We start from the raw sequence: 26,600 nt of genomic DNA on the forward strand, positions 1-26,600 counted from the left end.
TTTGGTTATTTTTGTGAGAGCAGTTTTAGATTGCGTGAAAGGTCATCGTAGCTCTTTGCTTATGTAAACTGAAGGTTCCGCGATAGGCAGGTTCTGTTCGGGTTCAGCTCCAGTAACGGCGATGAGGCTGCTCGCTGCGCCGTCCTGCTGGAACAGTTTCTGCCAACAGGTGGGATGGATGTATGGCCATGTTATGGCGAACATGCCCGATTGCAGATCAGAGCGGTTCGTACATGGACAGATTGAGTGAGGAGGTTGGGTTTAACGCCGCTCGGAACAATATTCCAGTTGTATCACGGCTACATTGACCAATAATGATGATGATGTTGATGGTGGTGATGTATGAGTGCGTGTGTTAGTGTGTGTTAGTTAGTTAGTTAGTTAATTAGTGTGTGTGTGTGTGTGTGTGTGCGTGCGCGTGCGTGGGAGTGAGTGAGTGGGTCAGTGTGTGTGTGTGAAAGTGGGTGTTAGTGTGTGTGTGAGTGCGTGTGTGTCTGTCTGTGTGTGTGAGTGTGTGTTTGCGTGTCTCTTTGAGAGAGTGCGTGTGTGTCTGTGTGAGAGTGTATGTGTTAGTGTGAGTACATGAGTGAGTGTGTCTGTGTGAGTGTGTGTATGTTTCTGTTTGTGTGTGAGAGAGAGTGTAAGTGTTAGTGTGCGTACATGAGTGAGTGTGTCTGTGTGAGTGTGTGTATGTTTCTGTTTGTGTGTGAGAGAGAGTGTAAGTGTTAGTGTGCGTACATGAGTGAGTGTGTCTGTGTGAGTGTGTGTATGTTTCTGTTTGTGTGTGAGAGAGAGTGTATGTGTTAGTGTGCGTACATGAGTGAGTGGGTGTATGTTTCTGTTTGTGTGAGAGAGAGAGTGTAAGTGTTAGTGTGCGTACATGAGTGAGTGTGTCTGTGTGAGTGTGTGTATGTTTCTGTTTGTGTGTGAGAGAGAGTGTATGTGTTAGTGTGCGTACATGAGTGAGTGGGTGTATGTTTCTGTTTGTGTGTGAGAGAGAGTGTAAGTGTTAGTGTGCGTACATGAGTGAGTGTGTCTGTGTGAGTGTGTGTATGTTTCTGTTTGTGTGTGAGAGAGAGTGTATGTGTTAGTGTGCGTACATGAGTGAGTGGGTGTATGTTTCTGTTTGTGTGTGAGAGAGAGTGTAAGTGTTAGTGTGCGTACATGAGTGAGTGTGTCTGTGTGAGTGTGTGTATGTTTCTGTTTGTGTGTGAGAGAGAGTGTAAGTGTTAGTGTGCGTACATGAGTGAGTGTGTCTGTGTGAGTGTGTGTATGTTTCTGTTTGTGTGTGAGAGAGAGTGTATGTGTTAGTGTGCGTACATGAGTGAGTGGGTGTATGTTTCTGTTTGTGTGTGAGAGAGAGTGTAAGTGTTAGTGTGCGTACATGAGTGAGTGTGTCTGTGTGAGTGTGTGTATGTTTCTGTTTGTGTGTGTGAGAGAGTGTATGTGTTAGTGTGCGTACATGAGTGAGTGTGTCTGTGTGAGTGTGTGTATGTTTCTGTTTGTGTGTGAGAGAGAGTGTATGTGTTAGTGTGCGTACATGAGTGAGTGTGTCTGTGTGAGTGTGTGTATGTTTCTGTTTGTGTCTGTGTGAGAGTGTATGTGTTAGTGTGCGTACATGAGTGAGTGTGTCTGTGTGAGTGTGTGTATGTTTCTGTTTGTGTGTGAGAGAGAGTGTATGTGTTAGTGTGCGTACATGAGTGAGTGTGTCTGTGTGAGTGTGTGTATGTTTCTGTTTGTGTGTGAGAGAGAGTGTATGTGTTAGTGTGCGTACATGAGTGAGTGTGTCTGTGTGAGTGTGTGTATGTTTCTGTTTGTGTGTGAGAGAGAGTGTATGTGTTAGTGTGCGTACATGAGTGAGTGTGTCTGTGTGAGTGTGTGTATGTTTCTGTTTGTGTGTGAGAGAGAGTGTATGTGTTAGTGTGCGTACATGAGTGAGTGTGTCTGTGTGAGTGTGTGTATGTTTCTGTTTGTGTGAGAGAGAGAGTGTATGTGTTAGTGTGCGTACATGAGTGAGTGTGTCTGTGTGAGTGTGTGTATGTTTCTGTTTGTGTGTGAGAGAGAGTGTATGTGTTAGTGTGCGTACATGAGTGAGTGTGTGTATGTTTCTGTTTGTGTGTGAGAGAGAGTGTAAGTGTTAGTGTGCGTACATGAGTGAGTGTGTCTGTGTGAGTGTGTGTATGTTTCTGTTTGTGTGTGAGAGAGAGTGTAAGTGTTAGTGTGCGTACATGAGTGAGTGTGCCTGTGTGAGTGGGTGTATGTTTCTGTTTGTTTGTGTGTGTGTGAATGTATGTGTCTATGTGTGAGTGTGTGTCTTTGTTTGAGTGTGAATGTGTGTGTTTTTCGTCGTCAAACGTCGCTTAACACTATTTCAGATACATGTATATCACATGGCGTGTCAGTTTACTGTGGGACAACACGCCTTTACCACTTTGGTAAAACTAACGAACACGGTTCGTGGTGCTGACAAACCAAGACTCATAAACAGGGCGAATATGGGATTCGAACCCATGATCATCTGACACGGGCTCGACTATGGCGCGCAAATGTGGATTCACTGGTTGGTGAGGATCTTATGCGGGTAGTAAGAGACAGGGTAGAGAATCGGGTGGTCCGGCTCGGTGACTTGATGGAGTGTCAACCTATCCCGACGTGGCTTGTTGCTCATAATATCACTCACTGGATTGTCTGGTGCGGACTAGATGATATACAGGCCACTGTCATACATATGTATGGAAAATATGGAAAGGTGCAACAAACCGCGTCAACGCACAGGCACACACACACGCACGCACGCACGCGCACGCACACACACACACACACACACACACACACATTCCCTCACTGTGAACCCCATTTTACCTCACCTCACGAAGAATAGAGACTTTCTTTGGGTCCAAGCTTCTGAGACGGTTGTATAGACACACACACACACACACACACACACACACACACACACACACACACACACACACACACACACACACACACACACACACACACACACACACACACACACACACACACACACACACACACACACACACACACACACACTGTGAAGCATCATACAAGAAAAAAATGACAACTCAATGCACCTAAACCCGATCTGTTTACTTAAAGTATAGTCAAAAAATATTTTCACTATCTCTATGACATAAAAAACTTCTTAAACAAACAATATCGTTTTGAAGTTTCAAATATTCACCACAGGCCACTTTTTGCCAAATTATCGCTTGTTCCAAAGGAGCATGCGAAACAATCTTGAACCTTACGCGTGTAGTAATCACTATCATCGCACCTTCACCGTCGCTCAAACTACAGACAAAATACGACTTGGCTACAGTAGTTAGACATACGTTGTTCTTGCTTGATAAATATCACAACTGCGTTCAAAGGTTCGGGCAAAACTAACACGAAAAAGAATACGGTTGTTACCCACCTAATGGTTCCTTGTATATGCGTAAGATGTAATCATATAAAGAGAAGCTTTGTTTTGGAGAAATCCTTCTCCGCAAACGGCTTTTAGATGCCTATAACATTAGCGCATATGTTGTTTAAGCTACATGTTAAATGAATTAAGCTTTTCTCTTTGAGAATACAGGCTTCATAAAAACGTCACAGCTTTCAACGTCTGCTACACGTCAAAAGCTCAGACAGTAGTTTTGTCAAAAAGGAAACTCGGATACTTTGATCTTTTAAGAATGTATGTCGCAGCATTTGAACCTAATTGGAAAGGCAGAGACAGAAACGCCTGCCGAGTTTCGCGTTTGGCGGAACCCTGCCAGAAGATTGGTAGCATTTGAGAATCAACACGAAACAATTAAGTGAAAATGTCTATGATATGAGAATAAGACTATCTGTTCGACAGGAAAGAGATTGCTGAGACATTTGCTTTTAAAAGTGTGAATAAAAAAGTCCTTAAGATCTTAAGACCTTTGACAGTCGAGCTGCAAAGAAAACGCCATCATTTTGCCGTTTCGAGAGGTTTGGCTGACGGCGGTTAATGTTTTGAAGGGCTTACTTGTACCAACAAGTGCAATGGGGTTATCCAGAGATTCAAAGTGGTATTTTCTTGCAGATAAATGTTTTTTATTGGTAATTATAACATTATGGTCATGTAAACGGCAACCTGCACTCTCTATGAATGTAATCGAGTGAGATTGTTTTACGACGCTTTGAACAGTATTTCGGTTCTATCACAGCGGGAAAGCCTGGAGTGATGCAGATCTAAGACGCTTGCTACTTTAGTAAAATTCTCGATTACGGGGATGGTGCTGACAAAACGCAAAATCATACAGAGGGTTCATCTGGGGTTCGAACCCAGGATCATCAGATTCTGGTACGCCTAAGGGACACAACTCTGCCTATAAGGCATTGGGTATAATGTTAATATATGATGTGTTCACTACAATGATAAATAATTCCCGGTTAATTGCGGGTACATATCCGAAGTTTCATGCTGGCCAGCTACCTTGGTGGGGAATGAGTGAGTATATGTTTCAGATGTATGACGCCTTTCGACATTTTTCAACGTTACGAGGCCGCCTCACGTATTCATTTATAAGCCAGACATTATCAACCTAATCAACACCTAAATTGCTTAATATAGAGAAACAGCGTGAATAAATGGGTGAATAAACCTTAAAGAAGGTCTGACTGTGCTTCACTTATTTATTAACAACCTTTCGATAGCACTTCATAAGCCCATTAACGTCATTTAGACGTCGTTTCATCCATTCATTAACGTCATTTCGGTGGCGTTTCATCCATTCATTACCCGTGCTAGCTCCGTGAATGAAGATCCTTCAGTTCTGAACTAACGTCATCCCGTGTACTTAAGACTAAAGTGAAACGCAGCTTGACGTGTACCTAGACAGACCACGCAAAACGCTACGGCTGAATGAAGTCTAAAATAGACCGTTTGAACGAATGAGGTTTGGGAAAATGAAGTTTGGCTTGTAAAGGGCTATTATTCCCAATTCCATTCATTGAGTACGGCAGACCCAAATTTAAAGCATAGATTCCTCTGTTAATTGCCTCTGTGGTAGCCTAGGGTTAGGCCTCCCCACGTTTTCGGCTCTCAGCTTACGAATATCATAAAACTTTGAACGTAGTTTGTTTGATGAAATGAGACGTGACAGAGAAATTGCATTATTAGGAAACACATCCCTTTCGTTAACAGCATTGGGAAACGAACATGATATGGCTGGAAATCTTTTGTTCGTGAAAAGTTCATAGATTAATGGGATTTTAACGAGTGTTTCATTCACAGGTATGTTATCTCATTTTCAATTGTATTTATAATCTGTGTTAACAGGTAAACAAATTATGAAGGAATCCTTAGCTGGGCGAAGCAGTCTGTCAGTCAAACGGTTATGGGACTTGAGTCTTCGAGTCTTAAAGGAGCTCTTCGGGTGTGCATTTTAATATTTGTTTATTATCCTCTTGACGAAGACCGTTCTAAAAGTAAACACTTCTGTGCATATATATACTGAACAACAAAAGTTCCTGTGACATTGAATAAGGTTTAATGCAAAGTTATGTTTTTTACCAAATCTGAAACAATTTCGGTTTGCAACAGATAAAAGACTCCTGTAAGTGTTCAAATGGTTAATTTGCCATACTGACTTCAGAAAATGCGTGATTTCATTAAAAAAAACCATGAACATGCCAAAATGTCAATTTACAAATCAATAGCGTGTGTGTCCACCTCGGGTTGCGATGCAAGCAACACATCTTCGTCTCATGGAATGGACCAGGCGTCGTACAAAGTCCTGTGGGATATCTGTCCATATCTGCTGGAGCATGTTTCGAAGTTCCTGGAGTGTCTGTGGAATACGTGGTTGACGTCGAAGGCGCCGATCCATCTCATCCCACATGTACTCGATTGGTGAGAGATCGGGGGAGCGAGCCGGCCAGTGGATGAGATTCACATTGTTTTGTTGAAGGGAATCCTGAACAGGTCGAGCAATATGAGGCCGGGCGTTGTCATGTTGAAAGGTAATGCCTGGGCCATGACGACGCAAAAACGGTAGAACAACAGGGCCGATGATCTCGTCGTGGTAGCGTTGTCTATTGACATTTCCCTCTACCACTAATAAACGGGTCCTCCGTCTTGCTGTAATTCCACACCATACCATAACGCTGCCGCCCCCAAACCGATCTTCTTCCATGACACAATGATTGACGTAACGTTCACCTCGACGTCGGTACACTCGAATCCGTCCATCGCTGTGGCTGAGGTGAGAGAGAGAGAGAGAGAGAGAGAGAGAGAGAGAGAGAGAGAGAGAGAGAGAGAGAGACTGTTCGGTCTCTATTGACCCGACGTCATTGTGTTTTGATTTGACGTAACTTGCTTGTAACGTCAAAATTGATCCAGGCCCCACATTGTTCCCGTACTGAGAGTTTACATTAGTATTTGTAATTTCTGAACACTAATGGCAAATGCGTAGTAGCGAGGTGTTCAAGAACATACAATCGTAAAACCCCGCACACCCCATCATTGTCGCAAGCAACTCGTAACCCTACACATTTCGTCGGCGATAACCACGTTATTGAAACCCGTGGGCACGACACAGAAGGATGAGGTAGGAGACACGGTTGTGTGTGTTTGTTTGTCCTTAAGGCGGCACATATTTGTCGGGCCTGAAAACAAGTCTGGACCAGACAAACTAGTGATTGATATTATGAGCAACTATCCACGCCGTCGGGGTATGATGATACACTAAGGACCATATCACCAAGCCTGACCACCCGATTCACTTAGTCACCCCGTACGAAATGTACGTATAAGAGATTATATATAAAAAATTGTCCCCGAAAATTCCAGAAAAAAATCAAGCTTTGTACTTTTGAAAGTAAAGATAATGCCTGGCACAAAAATATAGTTTTTTTGTTTTTGTAGCTGTAACTGAAAAAATATATACAAAATCACGCACGCAGGCACGCAGGCACGCAGGCACACACACACAAAAACACACACAAAAACACACACACAAACACACACAAAAACACACACACACACACACACGCAGGCACGTAGGCACGCACACACACACACGCAGGCACACACACACACACGCACGCAGGCACGTAGGCACGCACACACACACACTCGCACGCAGGCACGCACGCACGCACACACACACACGCACGCAGGCACGTAGGCACGCACACACACACACACACGTACACACACGGTCCCTTATTGGTATATGTTTGTATGTTTGTTTGTTGTTTAACGCCGCACTCGGCAATATTCATATGACGGCAGTTACGTATATAATCGAGTAGAGACCAGACAATCCAGTGACTTCATCAGCCTCGATCCTCCCCATTGGGATACGCAAGGGTATATGTGATGTGACATGGTACTCTTCAGTTTATAAAGTGTCAAATTATCAAACTTCATACACCTAAAATATTTTGGTGAGAAGAGGTATATATGAGTTTTATTGATCGTCCTAGCTCTCGTCAATGGGTCAAAGACACGTGGAAAAAAAACGAGATCTGAATCTCGAATCTACTCCCACTTTCCCTTACAAAGTAGACTGAGTTCCACGTCCGCTTCTCTTTGAGATATAATGTACGGGACGTGTCAGGCGAATGCGCGAGGGTTATCGCTCCACCATTTCCTTCAGAAGCCGCCAGAAAGCCAACACCGCCCTCCAACCTTCGCTATCTGCACTACAAAGGCCGGCGGAGAGGGAAAAAACTCCGAGCATGATTAGAAAATAAACGGCGGCGATAATGGTGATACTTTTATCGTAGAAGAAACAGAGTTATCAAACTTGGCGATATCAACCGTCGCCATATTGGTTTTAATCGTCTGGGGTATTTGGATGCTAGTCTTTGATCGACAGACAGTTAGACGTTATAAATTTGATTGTATATCAGTGAAAGGTTGCAGATTCTTCATTAATAGCAGTTGGTTTCCTTTTCTCTTAGTCATTAGCACAGAAGGTTAAGAAACGGCGATGGAACAATGTTTGATACCCTATCCTGCTTTCTTCGGCTAACCCCGACATTTTCCGGGGCAGAAGCTGTCTATACAATTATAGGGGGTGGTGTATAGTTATTAATTTTGTAGTGATAACTTTTTAAATAGTTTCCGCTCACAGTCGTGCAAAAATCTTATAATCTCGAGTTCGAACGCCAGCTTCGCCTTGACTATGGGACGGGTAGCCTAGCGGTTAAAGTGTTCGCTCGTCACGCCGAAGACCCGGGTTCGATTCCCGACATTGGTACAATGTGTGAAGCCCACTTCTGGTGTCCCCCGCCGTGATATTGCTGGAATATTGCTAAAAGCGGCGTTAATTCATACTCATTCACTCTTGGTATGACGCGGCCGGGGATCGAACCCCGGAACTTTCGCTCTCCGGGCGGACGCAGTCAAGTCTGACACGAACTCTTTTCTTTTAGCTCTTACGAACAGTGTGAACTGTGTTTTTGTTATTGTTATTAAACGCCGTTGCAATATTCCAACCGGCGGCCTGTAAATACTAGTAATTGACTCTGGGCAAGACAATCCTGTGATTAATGTTGCGAGTAACGATCCACGACGTCGGGGTACGATCACACTCAGTCAACAAAGTCACCGAGCCTGATCCATTTAGTCTCTTACGTCCACCATAGGTTTGTTTGTTTGTTGTTTAACGGCGCACTCTGCAATATTAAAGCTTTATGACGGCGGTTTGTAAATAATCGAGTCTGGACCACACAATCCAGTGAATGACATCAAGAGCATCGATCCACGCAATTGGGATACGATGACATGCATGAACCAAGTCAGCTAGCCTGACCGCAAGATCCCGTTAGTCGCCTCTTACGACAAGCATAGTCAACTTTCACAGCAAGCATGGGTTGCTGAAGACCTATTCTACCCCGGATCTTCACGGGGCCCACCATAGGGCGGAATCCCACGGCTTGATAACGACCAGTGTGGGATATTGCTATTTGCGGGCATCGCCGAAGGAATATGAGCAACAAACATTTGCAAAAAGTGAGTGTATATTCAAGATTGTTTATATGCCCAATGACCTCTACTCACTTGAACCTCTGGTATGTTACGCTTGATTGGGAAAAAATAAATATATGACTGCATTCCTTTAAAAAATCTATTCGCATAGCTCCACAGATACATACAAAATTATCGTTATACTTGAAACTGATCCTCGGACTTGACTCTGAGAAGGACAAGCTACGTAAAGTTTCCGCTTAAATCGTTCTTCAGTCTTTCAAGAGTTACCTCCCTTCCACGAACACCCATGAAAGCCTCTCATTCCTTTCGGCAGGATGCACAAGAGTATAACACCGATTTTTTGTTTTAAACAAATACATTTTATTATGTTTTATTCAATCACTTTTCCGTGTTAAGTGCAATCTTTTATCTTAAGGTGGATGGCTTTTTTCGTTAACTTATATTTTAATTTCAATTTCGTCTATAGGGAAATAGTTTTACCATGCATCAATGTTATATTTCTCCCTGTTTTTTTAAGTCTAATTCACGAAATAAATAAAGGAATAATGAAATGGAGGGCTTGACGTTAAAATTATTCCGTCTGTTCATTTGAAATGGAAACAAACTAACTTCAAGAGAGTATTTATTCCTCGCTTATCCAGCATATTACATTCTATTTATCATAATAGAAGAGAGATTTATCATCCAAAACTGGCTCCCACAGGAGATATCGCTTGGATTAGATCAAGCGATATCTACACTGTAGATATCGCTGCAATGAAATTACATCACAATGCTTTGCAGACCATTGTGACGTCACTGGTTACCATGACGTCACAATCAAATGACATCACTAATGGCTCTGCTACAGAAGCTGTTAGCAGTACTTTTTACACTGAAGACACTGCTGATAACTGTCTACAAATTGAAAAAGTTGGAAGAATGATGTTGGATGATAAATAAAATATCACCCTCGTGTCTTTTAATATCAAATATATCAACACTCGTTGATAAAAGTGGAAAAAGTCCTCGGCAAGCCTCGGAATATTTCCACTTTTATCAACTCGTGTTGATATATTTGATATCAAAAGACACTCGGGTTAGATTCTCTATATAATGCACTGGGAAATCGAGGCTGAATTGAGTATAAACTACACAGCATTTATCCCAGACTTGAGAAGTTCTTACAGGTAACTTTTCTTTCCACATCTTTTTTCACGTATGTTTAAAGAAACATAAACCAACTTACATGAACTTAAAATGTAAAAAGAATTGTAAATAACAGTAAAATATATGTAATCACCATTCGTCAAGTATGGAACACATTTATGTATAAGGTAATGAAATAGGTTAAGAGATGCAAACTAACATAGAAGCCAAAATAATATGTGTATATAATAATATGGTCAATGATCAATTATCTAGGGTATTTATTATCTCTGTTCGATTGTGATTAAAACCCTCGATCCATTTGCCATCAAAACTTCATTTCGGAAGTGACGTCACCATCTTTTATTTCAACTTGGCACCATTCGTCACCACTCGCCCCTTTCCGTAACCTGCAATTCGGCTTGTCCCGGAATAACACGAGTTGGTCACGAATGAACTTGGCACATGATTTCTAGCACATGAGTATAATCTGATTGCACAGTTGTTTTTTTTATCAGAGTGAAATTCAATACATTTCATAAACAAAGCTATGGTATCAAATGTGTCAAGGATATGTCATGGTCGACAAAAGATGAATACACTGATCGGGGATGCATTTTCACAGCGATAGCCCGCAGAGGTCTCAATAATACCGAGAGTGTAACGAAGGTGTTAATTACGCGCTAGGAAGGAGCTTGGTAATCAACAAATAAAAGGGGGGCTACTCTCATTTGTCACCAAGCTCATCACAGGGATAGCCCGCGGAGCTCTCAATTATATCGAGAGTGTAATAAATGTGTCATACACTGGGAAGGAGCTTGGTAATCAACTCATAAAAGGGGGGCTACTCTCATTTATCACCAAGCTCCTCACAGCGATAGCCCACGGAGCTCTCCATAATACTGAGAGTATAACAAAGGTGTTACGCGCTGGGAAGGAGCTTGGATTCCTCAATATACAAGGGAGACCACTCTATGAACACACCACACGCCGGAAGGAAGTTTAGAAGAGACAAACAATCTTCTATGTCAGCCTGCCATCACCGCCAGATTAGGAATATTTAAAACAAAATGTTCACAACGTAGCAAACACCTTGCCTGACGTCAGCTTATTTTCCCAAAGTATCTGCCTGTGATCCAAGAAGATCTTGCCCGTGATACAGTTCTAAATGAAATACACCATATGTATTTAGTCTTACCGAACATTGATTCTTCTTGTGAATCACATCTGTTGAAAATAAATGTACATATATGTCATGAACAGTCGACCCGTAAAAATCTGGGGTAGAATAAGTCTTCAGCAACCCATGCTTGCCGTAAAAGGCGACTATGCTTGTCAGGATCAGATGGTCAGGCTCGCTGACTTGGTTAATGCATGTCATCGTACCCCAATTACGTGGATTGATGCTCATGATGTCAATCACTGGATTGTCTGGTCCAGACTTGATTACTTACAGACTGCTGTCATTTTATATAGCTGGAATATTGCTGAGTGCAGCGTCAAACAACAAAGAAACATGAACAATCAGTGTTCAAAACAATATAATGTAAACATAAACTGCCTCCCACCCTCCAACCTCACATTCTTTTAAAAATGCATATTAAATCTAATAATTAATTTATTGTGGCTTAAACTTAGGAAAAACAAACTCTGTTCTCAGATCAGACTCTTTAATAAAATCAATATACAACCTTCCATCTCCTGGTCAGCTAATAACACATACTTGTACTCTATAAACAGTGCTTGATAGAATGATATCATGCATACATCTATATCATGCATACACCTTCATCAGTGCATTCACACAAAAAACAGTAAACATATATGAATATTTATGAATATATAAATTTCTTGATTAGATAAATGCACCATAAAAAAGTCCAAATGCACAAAACAAACTTAATGTTAACATGACATAACCTTAAGGGTTGGCTATGGCAAGATAAATTAGAAGACATATATAGTTATATCTGGGGTGTAACAATACACTCTGTAGAGGTCAGGATGTAAGACATGAAATCACTCCACTCTCGTCATCAAAAGGCCTACCGTATTCGACGTAATAAGCGCCCCGCTCTAATAAGCGCCCACGGTGACATTTGCTGATATATTGGCTGGTGAACAATCCCAATTAGCACCCCTTCCGATTGATCAATGTACACAAGACTAATTTATTCGCGTATAATACGCACTCGTGTGCTCTATGCACCCTTAAATATGGGCAATAAAATTCTGGAAAAATATATCTGTCGTACATAAACATTTCAGGCTGTCAGCATAACCATGAAATTTATCTTTCAACTCTGTTTTTTTTCACCAAAATAATATTCTAATAAGAGCCCCCTATTTCTAATTTTGAGAGCGCCCTGGGCGCTTATTACGTCGAATACGGTAATTTTTATAACTTGTTTTACAGAATTTGATACATGACAAACTAGGGTCGGTGGTTGAAATAAAAATAACACTGAAATTGCAAAACAACTCAGTGTATATAGCTCCTTGACCAACTTCTAGATCAGCTGTAAGTATGTGTAATCTTTATAAGCGCGCCACACTGCAAATATTTACACGAGAGTCCGTAAATTTCTTGTGTACGTTATAGATGTTTTTATGAAACCAGAACATCAATGGGGTATATATCACATAGTAACTATTAAGTTTCATTGACGCTGTTGGTTGGTACCACTTGAAACTCTAAAAACTGTTAACTAGTTGTTTAGGTTAAGCACCCCTTTTGTCAATTGTCTAAGCGCCTGGGACATTATGGTGAATACAGTATTTTTAAAGTGGTAATTTTAAAGAATCCGCCACAGATCAGAGTCCTACCATAGATCTGAGTCTGACATACATAAACCAATTATTATGTTGATGTTAGGATGTTTTGATATGTATTATTTTGATTACAGGATGTTTTCTTCTTACAAATGAACTTTCAAAAGCAGCGTGATTGGTCAGAAATATGGAAAGTCACATGTTAAGTAAAATAGACAATTGTGCACAAAATGACGCTTACTTTAGGGCTGGGACGGGTAACTCGGGTCAGGTGGGTCCTGAGTAGGACCCGGGTAACCACAGGTTGACAACCTGGTCTTTGTGTGAGGAAAGTGTCATGAAAGAATACCTAATAGTTTTAGAGATGTGATCCAGACAAATGCCCGACTATCAACAGAGTCAATTTCAAACTTAAGATGGAAACAGGAAAAAAATTAAATTTAAAAAAATCCTTAAATGCAAAAAGCATCACTTCAGCTCCTGGTTAATACATGTAGCAAGTTTGGATGAAAAATATTTCATGGTTTTCAAGTTATGCTCGGGAAACGAAAAACAGACAGATGGACTAACAGACCAGATGATTATATTCCCCCCCCCCCAACCCCCCAGTATAGGCTGGGGGGATAAAAATAGCTAAAGTTTATGGATTTAAAAATAGAAAGAATCAATGACAGACATAAAACAAGAAAAGGCAGCTGAACAAGTGTATTCCATAATCTCGGGTCATGTCAAACAACTAATGCGAGAACAAGCGTTTTACCTTAACATGTTACTGTTATAATAGTATCACATCAAACATAACAGGCAATTATAGTTCCCATTTTACAGAAAAAAACGCCAACTTCATGTCAAACAAAATAAAAAAACGTCAAGCTGCACAAATTTGTTAATGTACATAGGTTTTTACCACCCAAAGCTAATTGGTTGGTAAAGAGACGTAAACAATCACGTAACAAAAACATAGCCTTTCAAACTTCAAAGTAATGCTCCTCTATTGCAAATACCTCTACATTCTAATAAATAATATCAAAAGAGTAAGTATGAAAATATATGAATAGTCTCAATATACTGAAGGGACAACATCAGTCTTTAGGTAAGGAGCACTGTCGTGAAAAATGCCTTTCAAGAGTCATGTCTGCTCAATACAATCATTGTAAAGAGTATGGCCGTAATGATTTTCTCTGAATGATACATGTTAATTCAAATAAAACAGCTTAACTCCTTGCTTGTTTTTTATCTCATATAATATGTACCGTATTCGACGTAATAAGCGCACGGGGCACTCTCAAAATTAGAAATAGGGGGCTCTTATTAGAATGGTATTTTAGTGAAAAAAAACAGAGTTGAAAGATAAATTTCGTGGTTTATGCTGACAGCCTGAAATATTTATATACAACAGATATATTTTTCCAGAATTTAATTGCCCATAATTGAGGGTGCATATAACACACGAGTGCGTATTATACACGGATAAACAAGTCTTGTGTACATTGATCAATCGGAAGGGGTGCTAATTGGGACTGTTCACAAGCCAATATATTAATAAATATCACCGTGGGCGCTTATTACGTCGAATACGGTAATATCATATGTAAGTATTACTCATGCTTTGCAGATGTACTCGAACTTGCTCTGCTGAAAAACATTCACAAATCTTGTTATTTTGCCATGCCTTGAAGCACACACAGAGGCCAAAGGTTTAAAATGGCTTTGAAATTCCACTTAAACTACGAGTGCTAGCACCAGATCATGAAGCTTTTGACTTCTTTTATGAGTGAGTGAGTGAGTATGGCTTTACGCCGCTTTTAGCAATATTCCAGCAATATCACGTCGAGGGACACCAGAAATGGTCTTCACACATTGTACCCATGTCGAGAATCGAACCCGGGTCTTCGGCGTGACGAGCGAACGCTTTAACCACTAGGCTACCTGACCACCCCGTATTGACTTCTTTAAATGATAACATACTGAAATTAACGTTACGTGGTATCAAATTATGAAAGAGCAGTATTCATTCCTAAACATGCATACAAATTTTCTGCCTTAAAGTCGATGCATTCTGTATTTCTTTTGTGTCCATTTGCATTTTTTATGTGTATAAGACGCAGGATTTCACTTGGTTACAACCAGAATATTGCTGACTTCAGCATTAAAACAGCAATCACTCACTGGTGGATAAATAAAACTATTAATTTTGTTCAATATATGTTATAATAAGTTTTTCTGATGACTAGTTACAGATGTGAAACAAATTTTAGGGATGCAAATAAAATGAAACACAAATTGACTTATGTTTTATATTGACTGATATCAAACCAATCCTATGTTATTATTTGGACTGTGTTGTTAGGCGTACATATATACAAATATTGATGAATATTATGAGAATTGTGTGTCTCTCCATCCATCCATCCATCCATTCAGCTGTCATTTATCCGTTTGTGGGTATGGTCAAAATATGACAGGACGTGTCTACGCTGACAGCCAATCACGGGGCTTCTTGAGGACGTCCATCAGCTGCTGTTCGCGGGACCCCGGAGTGGGAGAATGGCAGTACTCCCACCTCTGTAGGACAAGAGTGAGTGAGTGAGTTTGGTTACATGCATCTTCCTTAGGCAAGGGTGTTAACTGACTCTAAAAGTCCAGTTTCCTACCTTGCCGAACTAGGCTGAATTTATGGGCTCGATCGTAGTGTCACCAGTGGCTATTACGAGTTATGTCCCTTCTATGTCCCTCCTATTGGCCAATCAGATTCCACCTTTCACATGACTTGCATTTGCTTCAAACAAAATAGTGGTGCCAGTCAAGACGATCTGATCGTTAATCAAGATCTATATCTTAATAAAGTGGGTCTTACCTTACAAAGTGCATCAAATAACGTGAGCACCTTGATTAAAAACATGAAAAGATTTAGAAAATATGTCAACACCCAGTTGATGGCACACATTTTCTGCAAATCCTGAATCGACCGAAATCTGCAAGGCAGTCGCCATATTGTTTATGAACCGAATGTCGATTTCGTTACACGATTTTGATTGGATTATGCATGGACTCGTTTGTCCAGCCAAAATATAACTCCATAATACCAGCCTAGTTCGGCAAGGGTGGAAACTGGACTTCTATAGTCGGTTAACTCCCTTGCCTCGGGAAGAAGGGTTACATTCAATCTCATTAAAATCAGATCCAAGTTCACGCTGCCGCTAAACAAAAATCTGAGGACATCCCATTACGGGTCACGTCAGAACGACCTTTCGCGAACTTTGACCGACCGCTGATCAGCCAATTAGAAAGCAGCTTTCTCGAGCTTTACGCCACTCGTTTCAACCTGGCGATTTCCATTTCAGACTACGCTTGAAAAATATTTTGACACAGTTCTCGATTGAAATTTTTAAAACTGAACAAACAAAGATTTCACAATGTCTAATATATGGTTGAGATTGTATGGCAGTGCTTCCCATGTACTGTGCAACGCCTCCTCCGTTCAAATGTTTGTCCCACGGGAGCGAGAGATCAACGATAATTTTGATGGAATCAGTCATATGGGCCGTAACTGTCATACGGAATACCCCACGTTAACATTTTCGAGGTTGAATCATTAGAAAACACATTCCGACTGTTCCGACGCTTTGATTAGAAGGATGAAAGGTCATTCTGACGTGTCCCGTAATGGGATGTCCTCAGATCTTTGTTTAGCGGCAGCGAGAACTTAGATATGATTTTAATGAGATTGGGTTTAATGCTGTATTGATCATATGATGGTGTCATGTTACTGTGGGAGAAGAGCCTGAATACAGATGCTTACCACTTTGGTGAAACCCATGAGCACAGGCCCGGTGCTCACACACCTAGGAACATAAACAGGTCAAATCTGGGATTCGAACCCATGATAATAGTTTGATAGATCACAGATTGATTATCTAGGTCAAAACACTGCGATAGTCAAATTTCGGACAAAGCGTGTAGCATCTGCATGTACATGGTGTTGCTAAATTATGTTTGGTTGGTTGGTTTGTTGTTTTACGCCGCACTCAGCACCATTCCAGCTATATGACGGCGGTCTGTATAAATAATCGAACCTGGACCAGATAATTCAGTGATTGATATCATGAGCATCGATTCACGCAATTGGGATTGATGACATGTTTCAACCAAGTCAGCGAGTCTGAACCCCTGATCCCCTTAGTCGCCTTTTACGACAAGCATGGGTTGCTGAAGACCTATTCTACCCCGGATCTGCTAAATCATTACCTTGACATCGAATTTGATTATTGAATGTTGCCCTGATTCCCAACCTATGTCAATTTGAAAAAAGAGTACCACAAATCGGAATAGAACTCACAGCATTTAATGGCAGGGACATGAGGATGCTCTCATATCTGGCGCCGGGTGTGTATAGGCCAAACTTGGTGCCACGATCGTAGATCAAGTTAAACTCCACATATCGGCCTCGCCTCAGTAACTGCCATTTTCTGAAATATTAAAGTATCACTGATTTATTAAATTTGGTGCAAACATTGAACTTTGTTTCATTTTATGACAGTTTCAACTTATGTTGATCAAGAAATTATCTACAAAATAATGTTCGTAACTTGAAAAGTGCAGCAAAGATTTAGATAATAAACTGCAAAATCAAAACATTGATTTTAATCTAGTATATGCCATTTTTATAAAATTTAATTCTGATGCCAGTGTAAATATATAATCTTAAAGTGCAAGTACATATCATGAAAACTAGCAATAGATTTTCTTACATCATGATGTAGCCAGTATGAAGTACAATATGGTGTAATCGAGTCTGGACTAGACAATCCAGTGATTGACAACATAAGCAACGATCAACGCAATTGGGATCGATGATATGCATCGACCAAGTCAGCGAGCCTGACCACCCGATCCTGTTAGTCGCACGAAAACATATGCAGTCGACCATGACCGTGAGCAGAGGCTTGCCCGCTAAAATGGGAATGGAGGGGTGGGTTTGTGAGATCAAGCGTGTAATTTCATATCTGTAAAGTTGTACATTCCACGAGACTTGCACTTTAAGGTCCTACATAAATAAACAGTTCAAACATAATTATTTTCACACACTACCTTTCATCATAGCTGTAGCCATCATGTTTGTGTTTCAAGACGATTGGCAGATACGACGGCACCACAGCTTCCGCACAGGACTGGAGATATATATAGGTTATAACCTCTGATTCATTGAGTCTACTCCGGTACAATATGTAGGCAAAAAAAACTTACATGTTTTCATATTTGAGGGTGTTATTATTCAAGCCCAGAAACTTCATTTGGAACCGACAGCTCAACATATTCCAGCCAAATAAGTCATGCCTTTTGTTAGAATTAACACAATATTATGTTTATCCTTCGCTGCTAAGCATAATAGTGCTATGACACTGTAGCTCACCTGAATAAGTAGTCAATAGTCTAAAATGGCTAAAAAGGTTGCTGTTAATGTGGATACACAAATATTTTCTGCATAAATACGAAATTTAAATGATCAGAACAAACTATCATGTCATCAAAGGAGAGATAGTCATGAAAAAAGTCAGCTCGCTCAGGAGGAGTTTATACAGACCCAAATATGCATTTTGAGAGCATTTAAGAGCATGGTCAAAACAACGTCAAACTCTAAAATATAGCAAGTGAAACATGTGTTGAGACCCGCTAGTAACAACATATTAATTAAAATAAATTTCATTACAGTTTAGGGCTTGGACGAGTCCAAACTTACTAACCGGGTACCCACCCCCCTATTACCCGCCCCTATCCATGTACCCGCTGTAGGTCTCAGGAGATCGTCTCAAAATGTCTGATTGGGAACATTTTTAGCATAGCCCTTATAGGTTTATTCAACCATATGAAAAATCAGAAGGAAGGGGTGCATAGTCAGAAAGAAATGCGAACATTAGTGACTTGTAGTGTAACCATAGAGTTCTAGATCATTTTTGTCATTAAACAATATATCACGTGACTAACCACGGGTCCGGGTAGTCCTGTGGGTACCTGGGTCCTACTCAGTACCCACCCGACCCAGGTACCCGAGTTACCCATCCCAGCCCTGTTCCAGTTTGTAAGAGTGAGTGAGTGAGTATGGTTTTTACGCCGCTTTTAGCAATATTCCAGCAATATCACGGCGGGGGACACCAGAAATAGGCTTCACACATTGTACCCATGTCGGGAATCGAACCCTGGTCTTCAGCGTGACGAGTGAACGCTTTAACCACTAGGCTACCTGACCGCCCCCCAGTTTGTAAAAATCTGGATGGGTAATGGCCACAAGAAGTTTAAAGTTTAAGCTTTAAGTGCAAGAAAAAGACCATTTGATATTCTGGTGGGGGCCTTGGATTTTAGCGAAGAAAAATAAATTGTCCCCGAAAATACTTGAAAAATTAATTATGCTTTACACTGTTGAATAAAAAGAGAAATTGTTTGCCACAAAAATTACATTGTTCCAAGGTGTTCTTAAAAAAATGTAGATTAATAGTTTCAAATAAAAGAATATCTGGTTTGTAGCTGTAGCTTAAAAACTCTAATCTTGAACAAATCCCAGGCCCAGCCCAGAATCCCAAAGGTAAAATCAGGTCAATATGGCTGCCTTGGTGGACATATTGAAAATTGGATTCTAATCTTTTGAACAACCATGGGTGTTGTCGTTGGTGAAAATCAGTATTTGAAATGTCTGCTTCATCGGTCACATGCTTAATGAGAAGACAGACAAACAGGCCTCAACATAAGCTCACTTGACTTTCAGTCAGCTGAGCTAAAACAAGCCTGGTGATCTGGCTAATACTTTGAAAATTAACTTCTGATGAGAACTTGATTTCAAGAATAATCTCCAAATGATCTCCCTTCAGTGAGTGAGTATGGTTTTACGCCACTTTTAGCAATATTCCAGCAATATCAAGGCAGGGGACACCAGAAATGGGCTTCACACATTGTACCCATGTTGGGAATCGAACCCGGGTCTTCGGCGTGACGAGCTAATGCTTTAACCACTAGGCTACCCGACCGCCCCTGATCTCCCTTCAACACTGCACAATGACATTATAGTTTATACTTACTGTGACAAATTTGAAGGCTTCCTCATGACTGGGCTCATCCACATCGTCAAAAAAAATACCCCCAACACCTCGACATTCACCTGAATAACACATTGATAGATTTCAGGGCTACTTTTGAACCTTTGTAGTGGTATTAGTCCAGTTCTCATGTACATGGAATATGTTTTCTTAATTATTTATTTGTTTGTTTGTAGTTTGACGCCGCATTCAGCAATGTTCCAGCAAAATGACGTCAGTGTGCAAATAATCAAATCTGGACCAGACAATTCAGTGATTGACATCATAAGCATCGATCCATGCAATTGGGATACGATAACATGCATCAACCAAGTCAGCGACCCTGACCATACGATCCCGTTAGTCGCCTTTTACGACAAGCATATTTTCCTCTTATGGCAAGCATGGGTTGCTGAAGACCTATTCTACCCCGGATCCTCACGGATCTGTCTTAATTAAGACAACTTACTTCTGTATAGAACTAATGGATGATGTCTACAGGATATCTATACCAGGCTGTCTCATCTCCAGCTAACAAAATACCCTGACGTATTCACCATTTTAAGCATCTGTCACAGCGTTTGAAATAATTTTAAAACCCAACAAGACAGTTGCATCAATGACTCAAAGTGTTGCCTGCCCATTTTCAAAATTACTTCCTCAGCCATTATAAATATTGACAAATTGCAAAAAATAAGAGACAAATCATGTCTTGATTCAGCTGAAATAATGCAAAAAATTGCTTGAGAATCTACAGGGAGTTATAATAAACCAAATATGTACCGGTATTAAAGTAGTCTTAGAAAAATTTCATGCAGCCCAACAGAAAAGTTCCCTCGGGCAGACGGGCAGGCAGTTATTTCGGACACTGGTCTGGCACCAATATGTCAATGTTAGTTTCACTAACAAATTTAGAAAATGCCAAATATGGTAATCCCATGTAATATTTGTATACAACTCTGATAAAGGACACGGTGGGGTAAGGGTCTTTCTTGGGCCACATGATTGGCTTTATTTCAGACCTCTACAGATCATTATGAAAGTTTTCAGATGTGTCCAAAATGAAAGCGAGTAACAGTTCATTCATTTCAAACCCTGCATGTTTGGGACTTATAACACATAATGCATAGGTAAGGATACAATGTGTCATAATGGCTGGTTTACAGGTTTTCAGGAAGTGTATTTATAAGTTTTGAGCAAGTCTTTTGCCCAAACTGAATTTCCTTAAAAAGTTTTCTTTAAAATCTGACATTTCCAGTGGGCTGAAACAGCCTTATCCTACTATTCCTTTCTGATTTTATTTCCAGTGAAATCTCATTAGTCAAAGGTCCAGAGAATATTTGTTGTTGAGGTAAGTAAAACTTGTGACAAAAGGAGTCCACCCCTTCTCCCACCCCTTGAAAAACAGATGTTGATCAGATCCAGTCTTGAAATCCCTGCCAGGGCTGAGTTAAAGTTACTCCAGAGATTGTTTGCCTAGCGTGTTTCCGTATCATAAATATCATACATATAGGGCTGGGACGAGTCCAAAGTTACTACCCAGGTACCCACACCCCTTTTACCCGACCCTACCCGGGTACCCGCTGTTGGTGTCAAGAGATAGGTACAAACTGTCCGATTGGGAATAGTTTGATAGTAGACCTGGCAAAATGTATTAAGATACATGTATAAAACGATGTGGTCATGCATACACTAAAGTTGACTGAAGTTTTATCTTTGTTCAAACATATACAAGTCAGAAGGAAAGTGTTCATAGTCATGAAAAAATGCGTACATTAGAGACATAAAATTGTTGTGTAACCATGTAGTTATATAGTGAATTTTTGTCATGAAACAATATATAACGTGACTAACCACGGGTCCTGGTAGTCCTGTGGGTACCCGGGTCCTACTCTGCACTCACCGGACCTGGGTACCCAAGTTACCCGTCCCAGCCCTACATACATATATTAGGATTAAAAATTGTATTATGCCAGGTAGGTGATTTTAAAGGAAGTCAAAGGGTCTCTTGACAGCCACAATGTGGCATTGGTGCTTCAATGATGCTGACCTTGATGTGACTCTTGAACTTTGACCAGTCGCATTATCTGATATCAGTACCCTCTCGATGGATGATATTAGTTTATTATTCAGCAGTGATGGGGATTTATCTCTCTGATAAGATGAAGATAGTTCATGCCAATTACAAAATTACCGATAACAAGGTTTACGGGTGTATGATAGGTCACACTGGTCGGCATGTTATATGGAAGAGGGTTATTTTCTGAATTAATGCTATCATTCTGACCTCTGTGTTTGATGAAGAAGTAGTCGTCACACCATTTCTTGAAGCGAGGGTAGTACGCCTTGTTGTGTTTGTCGCACGCGGACTTCAACGTCTGATGGAAGTTTTTCACATCCTGACAGAACCAATGAATGAATGAGAGAATGGATAATATAATAAACAGACGATTGAGTGAGTGAGTTGGGTTTAAAACTGCTTTTAACAGTATTCCAGTTACATCACGGCGTGTCAGCTTAATGTGGGAGGAAAGCCCGAAGTGATGCAGGCCCAAGCTGTTTACCACTTCGGTGAAACCCACGAGCACGGGTATGGTGCTGACAAACCTAGAAACATAAACGGGGCGAACCGGGATTCGAACCCACAATCATAGGTTTCTGGTGTGTCCAAGAGACGCAACTCTGCACAGCTAATCGCGGCATCTTAGACGACTAGGCCCCCATTGCCCCCGGAATGAGTGAGTGAGATTGGTTGGACACTGCATTGAACAGTAATTCAGTTATATCATAATGGGTCTGCTTCAAGTGGAAAGAAAGCCAGATGTGAAGCTGGTAGATATCTACAACTACAACTTCGGTGAAACCCACGAGCAAACCTAGAAACGTAATCAGGGCAACTCGGAGATTCGGACCATCAAGTTCGAAATACATTTACCACAAACAATTAATTCGCATCCAAGATCAACACTTTCTGGCTAAAGGGACACAACTCCACACTTAGCCACAAGTCCGAAGCCCGAATCTAAGACAACAACCTCTCGGAATAGTGGAGTATCTTTCGTCAAACAGTTTCGTGGCCATATTTGGCATTTGCAGCACCACTCATTAAACACATCACTGAAATTGAATGCAAATTAATGCAAATTATGCAAATTGAATGCAAATTAATGCAAATTGAATGCAAATTGAAATAAGCAAAATATATTCTTGGCCATATTTGGCATTTGCAGCACCACTCATTAAACACATCACTGAAATTAAAAGTAAATTACTGCAAATTGAAAGTAAATTAATGCAAATTGAATGCAAATTAATACAAATTGAAAGTAAATTAATGCAAACTCTATGCTTGTAAACATGCCATGGAATAATGCAATGGTTCTGAAACCGTATTATTATAAAATATTTGCATCCTGTGCAATGATGTACCATTTAGGACTAGTATACTAAATTCCAGGCTGGTGGCAAGTTTTTTTTTACTGTTCCGAATGTCTAGTTGTATTGGGTGAAGAGTTTTTGGCACAGACAGAGACAGCGCTGTAAGGGCCTCGATACACACCTCTTCTACCAGGAAGTTGGGTGTGAGATCCGTTCCACCGCCATACCACCACTGTTTGCCATCTTTGGTCTCCACCTCGAAGTACCGGTAGTTAAAGTGGATCGTGGGAATATGGGGATTTTTCTGAAACAAACATGGAAAGTAATACGTGTACCATATCAGTCGGTTGAGTAGAATTACTTCAACACACGACTCTGCTCAACCACTGTTTGTATCTCCACTCTAACACAGTACATACTCTGGAGCCATTGGCCACCATAGCTTGGTTTCTGAAATGAGTGAGTGAGTGAGTTGGGTTTAACGCCGCTTTTAACAGTATTCCAGTTATATCACGGCGTGTCAGCTTAATGTGCGAGGAAAGCCTGAAGTGACGCAGGTCTCAGACGTTTACCACTTCGGTGAAACCCATGAGCATGGGTATGGTGCTGACAAACCTAGAAACATAATCAGGACGAACTGGGATTCAAACCTACAATCATAGGTTTCTGGCGTGCCCAAGGGACGCAACTTTGCACAGCGAATCGCAGCGCCTTAGAATCCAATCTGGACCATCTATTAGCCATTCGAGAATGTTCTTTTGTTCAGGTTTCAAATTTTTATTCGAGAATTTTTCAAAATATGTTTCAAAGCGTACTCGCCAATTTGAAATTAGTGCCGTAAAGCACGAGAAAGCTGCCTTCTGATTGGCTAATGTCGACTTTTTTCTGTAATTCCATTGGGCGGTCAGAGTTAGCGAAAGGTCGGTCTGACGTTACCCGTTATGGGATGTCCTCAGATCTTTGTTTAGCGGCAGCGAGAACTAAGATCTGGTTTTAATGAGATTGCTGTTTATGAGATTTAACCTGACTGGAGAACAATAGAATGATGTCACTGGAGGTTGATAAGACAGACGAGGACGTCCTGTATTTGCCTGGAAGGGTCTCCTGTCAACTTACTGGATGAATCACTGCACTGATGCCGGCAGCAAAGAATGGGAGTGAGGTTCCTTCCAGCTTCTTACCCCTGGAAGTAAACATCAAAATAATAGCATGGTACGCTACAATATCTCCGTAGGTAATTTATAATGGATCGAAATGGCGAATGCTTACTAACCTATTAAATATTTCAACTTTTATGACACATCAATTAGGATTGATCGATGCTGATTTTCTTATGAGTTCGGTAAACAAAGTACCTGTCATTAAACGACTCAAGGGCGGGTAACTCTATATTATCTTGGTATCACTATTTTGTGGTGTGATACGTGTGGATTATGTAGTTTACATCACTTCCTGATTTGGATTATGCATAATCAGTATTCATACAACCTAGGTTGGGTCAAGCAACATCGTCCAAACAAATGGGTTCTTTTTTAACCAATTTCAAATGGAGGCAGGGGTAATTCCACTTCAAAAACATTCCAGAAACAATCATAAAAAAGTTCATGTGCATAATTACGAGTAGCCGTGACAGACTGCAACGAGTCCTGTATTTGATCAAGCAACGAAACATTGGCTAAGATTTGTATTAGTAAACTGTCGACAGGGTGTGTGGATTACATGATTTATCGATACTGCCATAATAGTATCATACCATTATAACAACAACAACAGCAATGACAACTAGAAAGTTATTAGTATAACAAGAAAAAACCCAGATAAAGACTCCTCCACAGCGTATCCTGAGCACCCTAAAACTTCCCCACCAGAAACATGCATCGTGAACCATTTTGACTTTACCACCAGTAAGTTGTGACAGCTGACCACACACATGCCCAGAGCAGGACATCTTTGAAACTGGTTGACCACACACATGCCCAGAGCAGGACATCTTTGAAACTGGTTGACCACACACATGCCCTGAACAGGACATCTTTGAAACTGGTTGACCACACACATGCCCTGAGCAGGACATCTTTGAAACTGGTTGACCACACACATGCCCAGAGCAGGACATCTTTGAAACTGGTTGACCACAAACATGCCCAGAGCAGGACATCTTTGAAACTGGTTGACCACAAACATGCCCAGAGCAGGACATCTTTGAAACTGGTTGACCACACACATGCCCAGAGCAGGACATCTTTGAAACTGGTTGACCACACACATGCCCTGAACAGGACATCTTTGAAACTGGTTGACCACACACATGCCCAGAGCAGGACATCTTTGAAACTGGTTGACCACACACATGCCCTGAACAGGACATCTTTGAAACTGGTTGACCACACACATGCCCAGAGCAGGACATCTTTGAAACTGGTTGACCACACACATGCCCAGAGCAGGACATCTTTGAAACTGGTTGACCACACACATGCCCAGAGCAGGACATCTTTGAAACTGGTTGACCACACACATGCCCTGAACAGGACATCTTTGAAACTGGTTGACCACACACATGCCCAGAGCAGGACATCTTTGAAACTGGTTGACCACACACATGCCCAGAGCAGGACATCTTTGAAACTGGTTGACCACACACATGCCCAGAGCAGGACATCTTTGAAACTGGTTGACCACACACATGCCCAGAGCAGGACATCTTTGAAACTGGTTGACCACACACGTGCCCAGAGCAGGACATCTTTGAAACTGGTTGACCACACACATGCCCAGAGCAGGACATCTTTGAAACTGGTTGACCACACACATGCCCAGAGCAGGACATCTTTGAAACTGGTTGACCACACACATGCCCAGAGCAGGACATCTTTGAAACTGGTTGACCACACACGTGCCCAGAGCAGGACATCTTTGAAACTGGTTGACCACACGCATGCCCAGAGCAGGACATCTTTGAAACTGGTTGACCACACACATGCCCAGAGCAGGACATCTTTGAAACTGGTTGACCACACACATGCCAAGAGCAGGACATCTTTGAAACTGGATGTCCTAGGCCTCTGGCCATATTAATTTATTATGCTGGTTTGAGAACATCAGTTCAGGTTTGTGAAAACATACGCCACACGCAAGACAACTTTGAAACAGAAAGTCCTGTGCTCTTTCTACCCTTATAACAAAGGACCTGAGAAGATCCGGGGTAGAATTTGTCTTCAGCAACCCATGCTTGCCGTAAAAGGCTACTATGCTTGTCATAAGAGATCGGG

General features: G+C 41.1%; 1 protein-coding gene across 1 annotated transcript in view; it reads right to left on the reverse strand.

The window, feature by feature from the left end:
* Nucleotides 1-14,468: 14,468 nt before the first annotated feature.
* The window catches only part of LOC124126943 (oxygen-dependent coproporphyrinogen-III oxidase-like), a 30,093-nt gene continuing 17,961 nt past the window's right edge, over nucleotides 14,469-26,600 (reverse strand). The window contains exons 8-14 of the mRNA XM_046490465.2: nucleotides 24,445-24,511; nucleotides 23,510-23,632; nucleotides 22,238-22,349; nucleotides 19,954-20,033; nucleotides 17,975-18,054; nucleotides 17,223-17,352; nucleotides 14,469-15,448 (exon numbers count right to left, since the gene is read on the reverse strand). Coding sequence (XP_046346421.2) covers nucleotides 15,356-15,448; nucleotides 17,223-17,352; nucleotides 17,975-18,054; nucleotides 19,954-20,033; nucleotides 22,238-22,349; nucleotides 23,510-23,632; nucleotides 24,445-24,511 — 685 coding nt within the window. The 3' untranslated portion in view covers nucleotides 14,469-15,355. The remainder of the gene's footprint in view (nucleotides 15,449-17,222; nucleotides 17,353-17,974; nucleotides 18,055-19,953; nucleotides 20,034-22,237; nucleotides 22,350-23,509; nucleotides 23,633-24,444; nucleotides 24,512-26,600) is intronic.

This window comes from Haliotis rufescens, unplaced genomic scaffold, assembly GCF_023055435.1.
Source record: "Haliotis rufescens isolate VD_foot unplaced genomic scaffold, xgHalRufe1.0.p SCAF_5, whole genome shotgun sequence".
Lineage (NCBI taxonomy): Eukaryota > Metazoa > Mollusca > Gastropoda > Lepetellida > Haliotidae > Haliotis > Haliotis rufescens.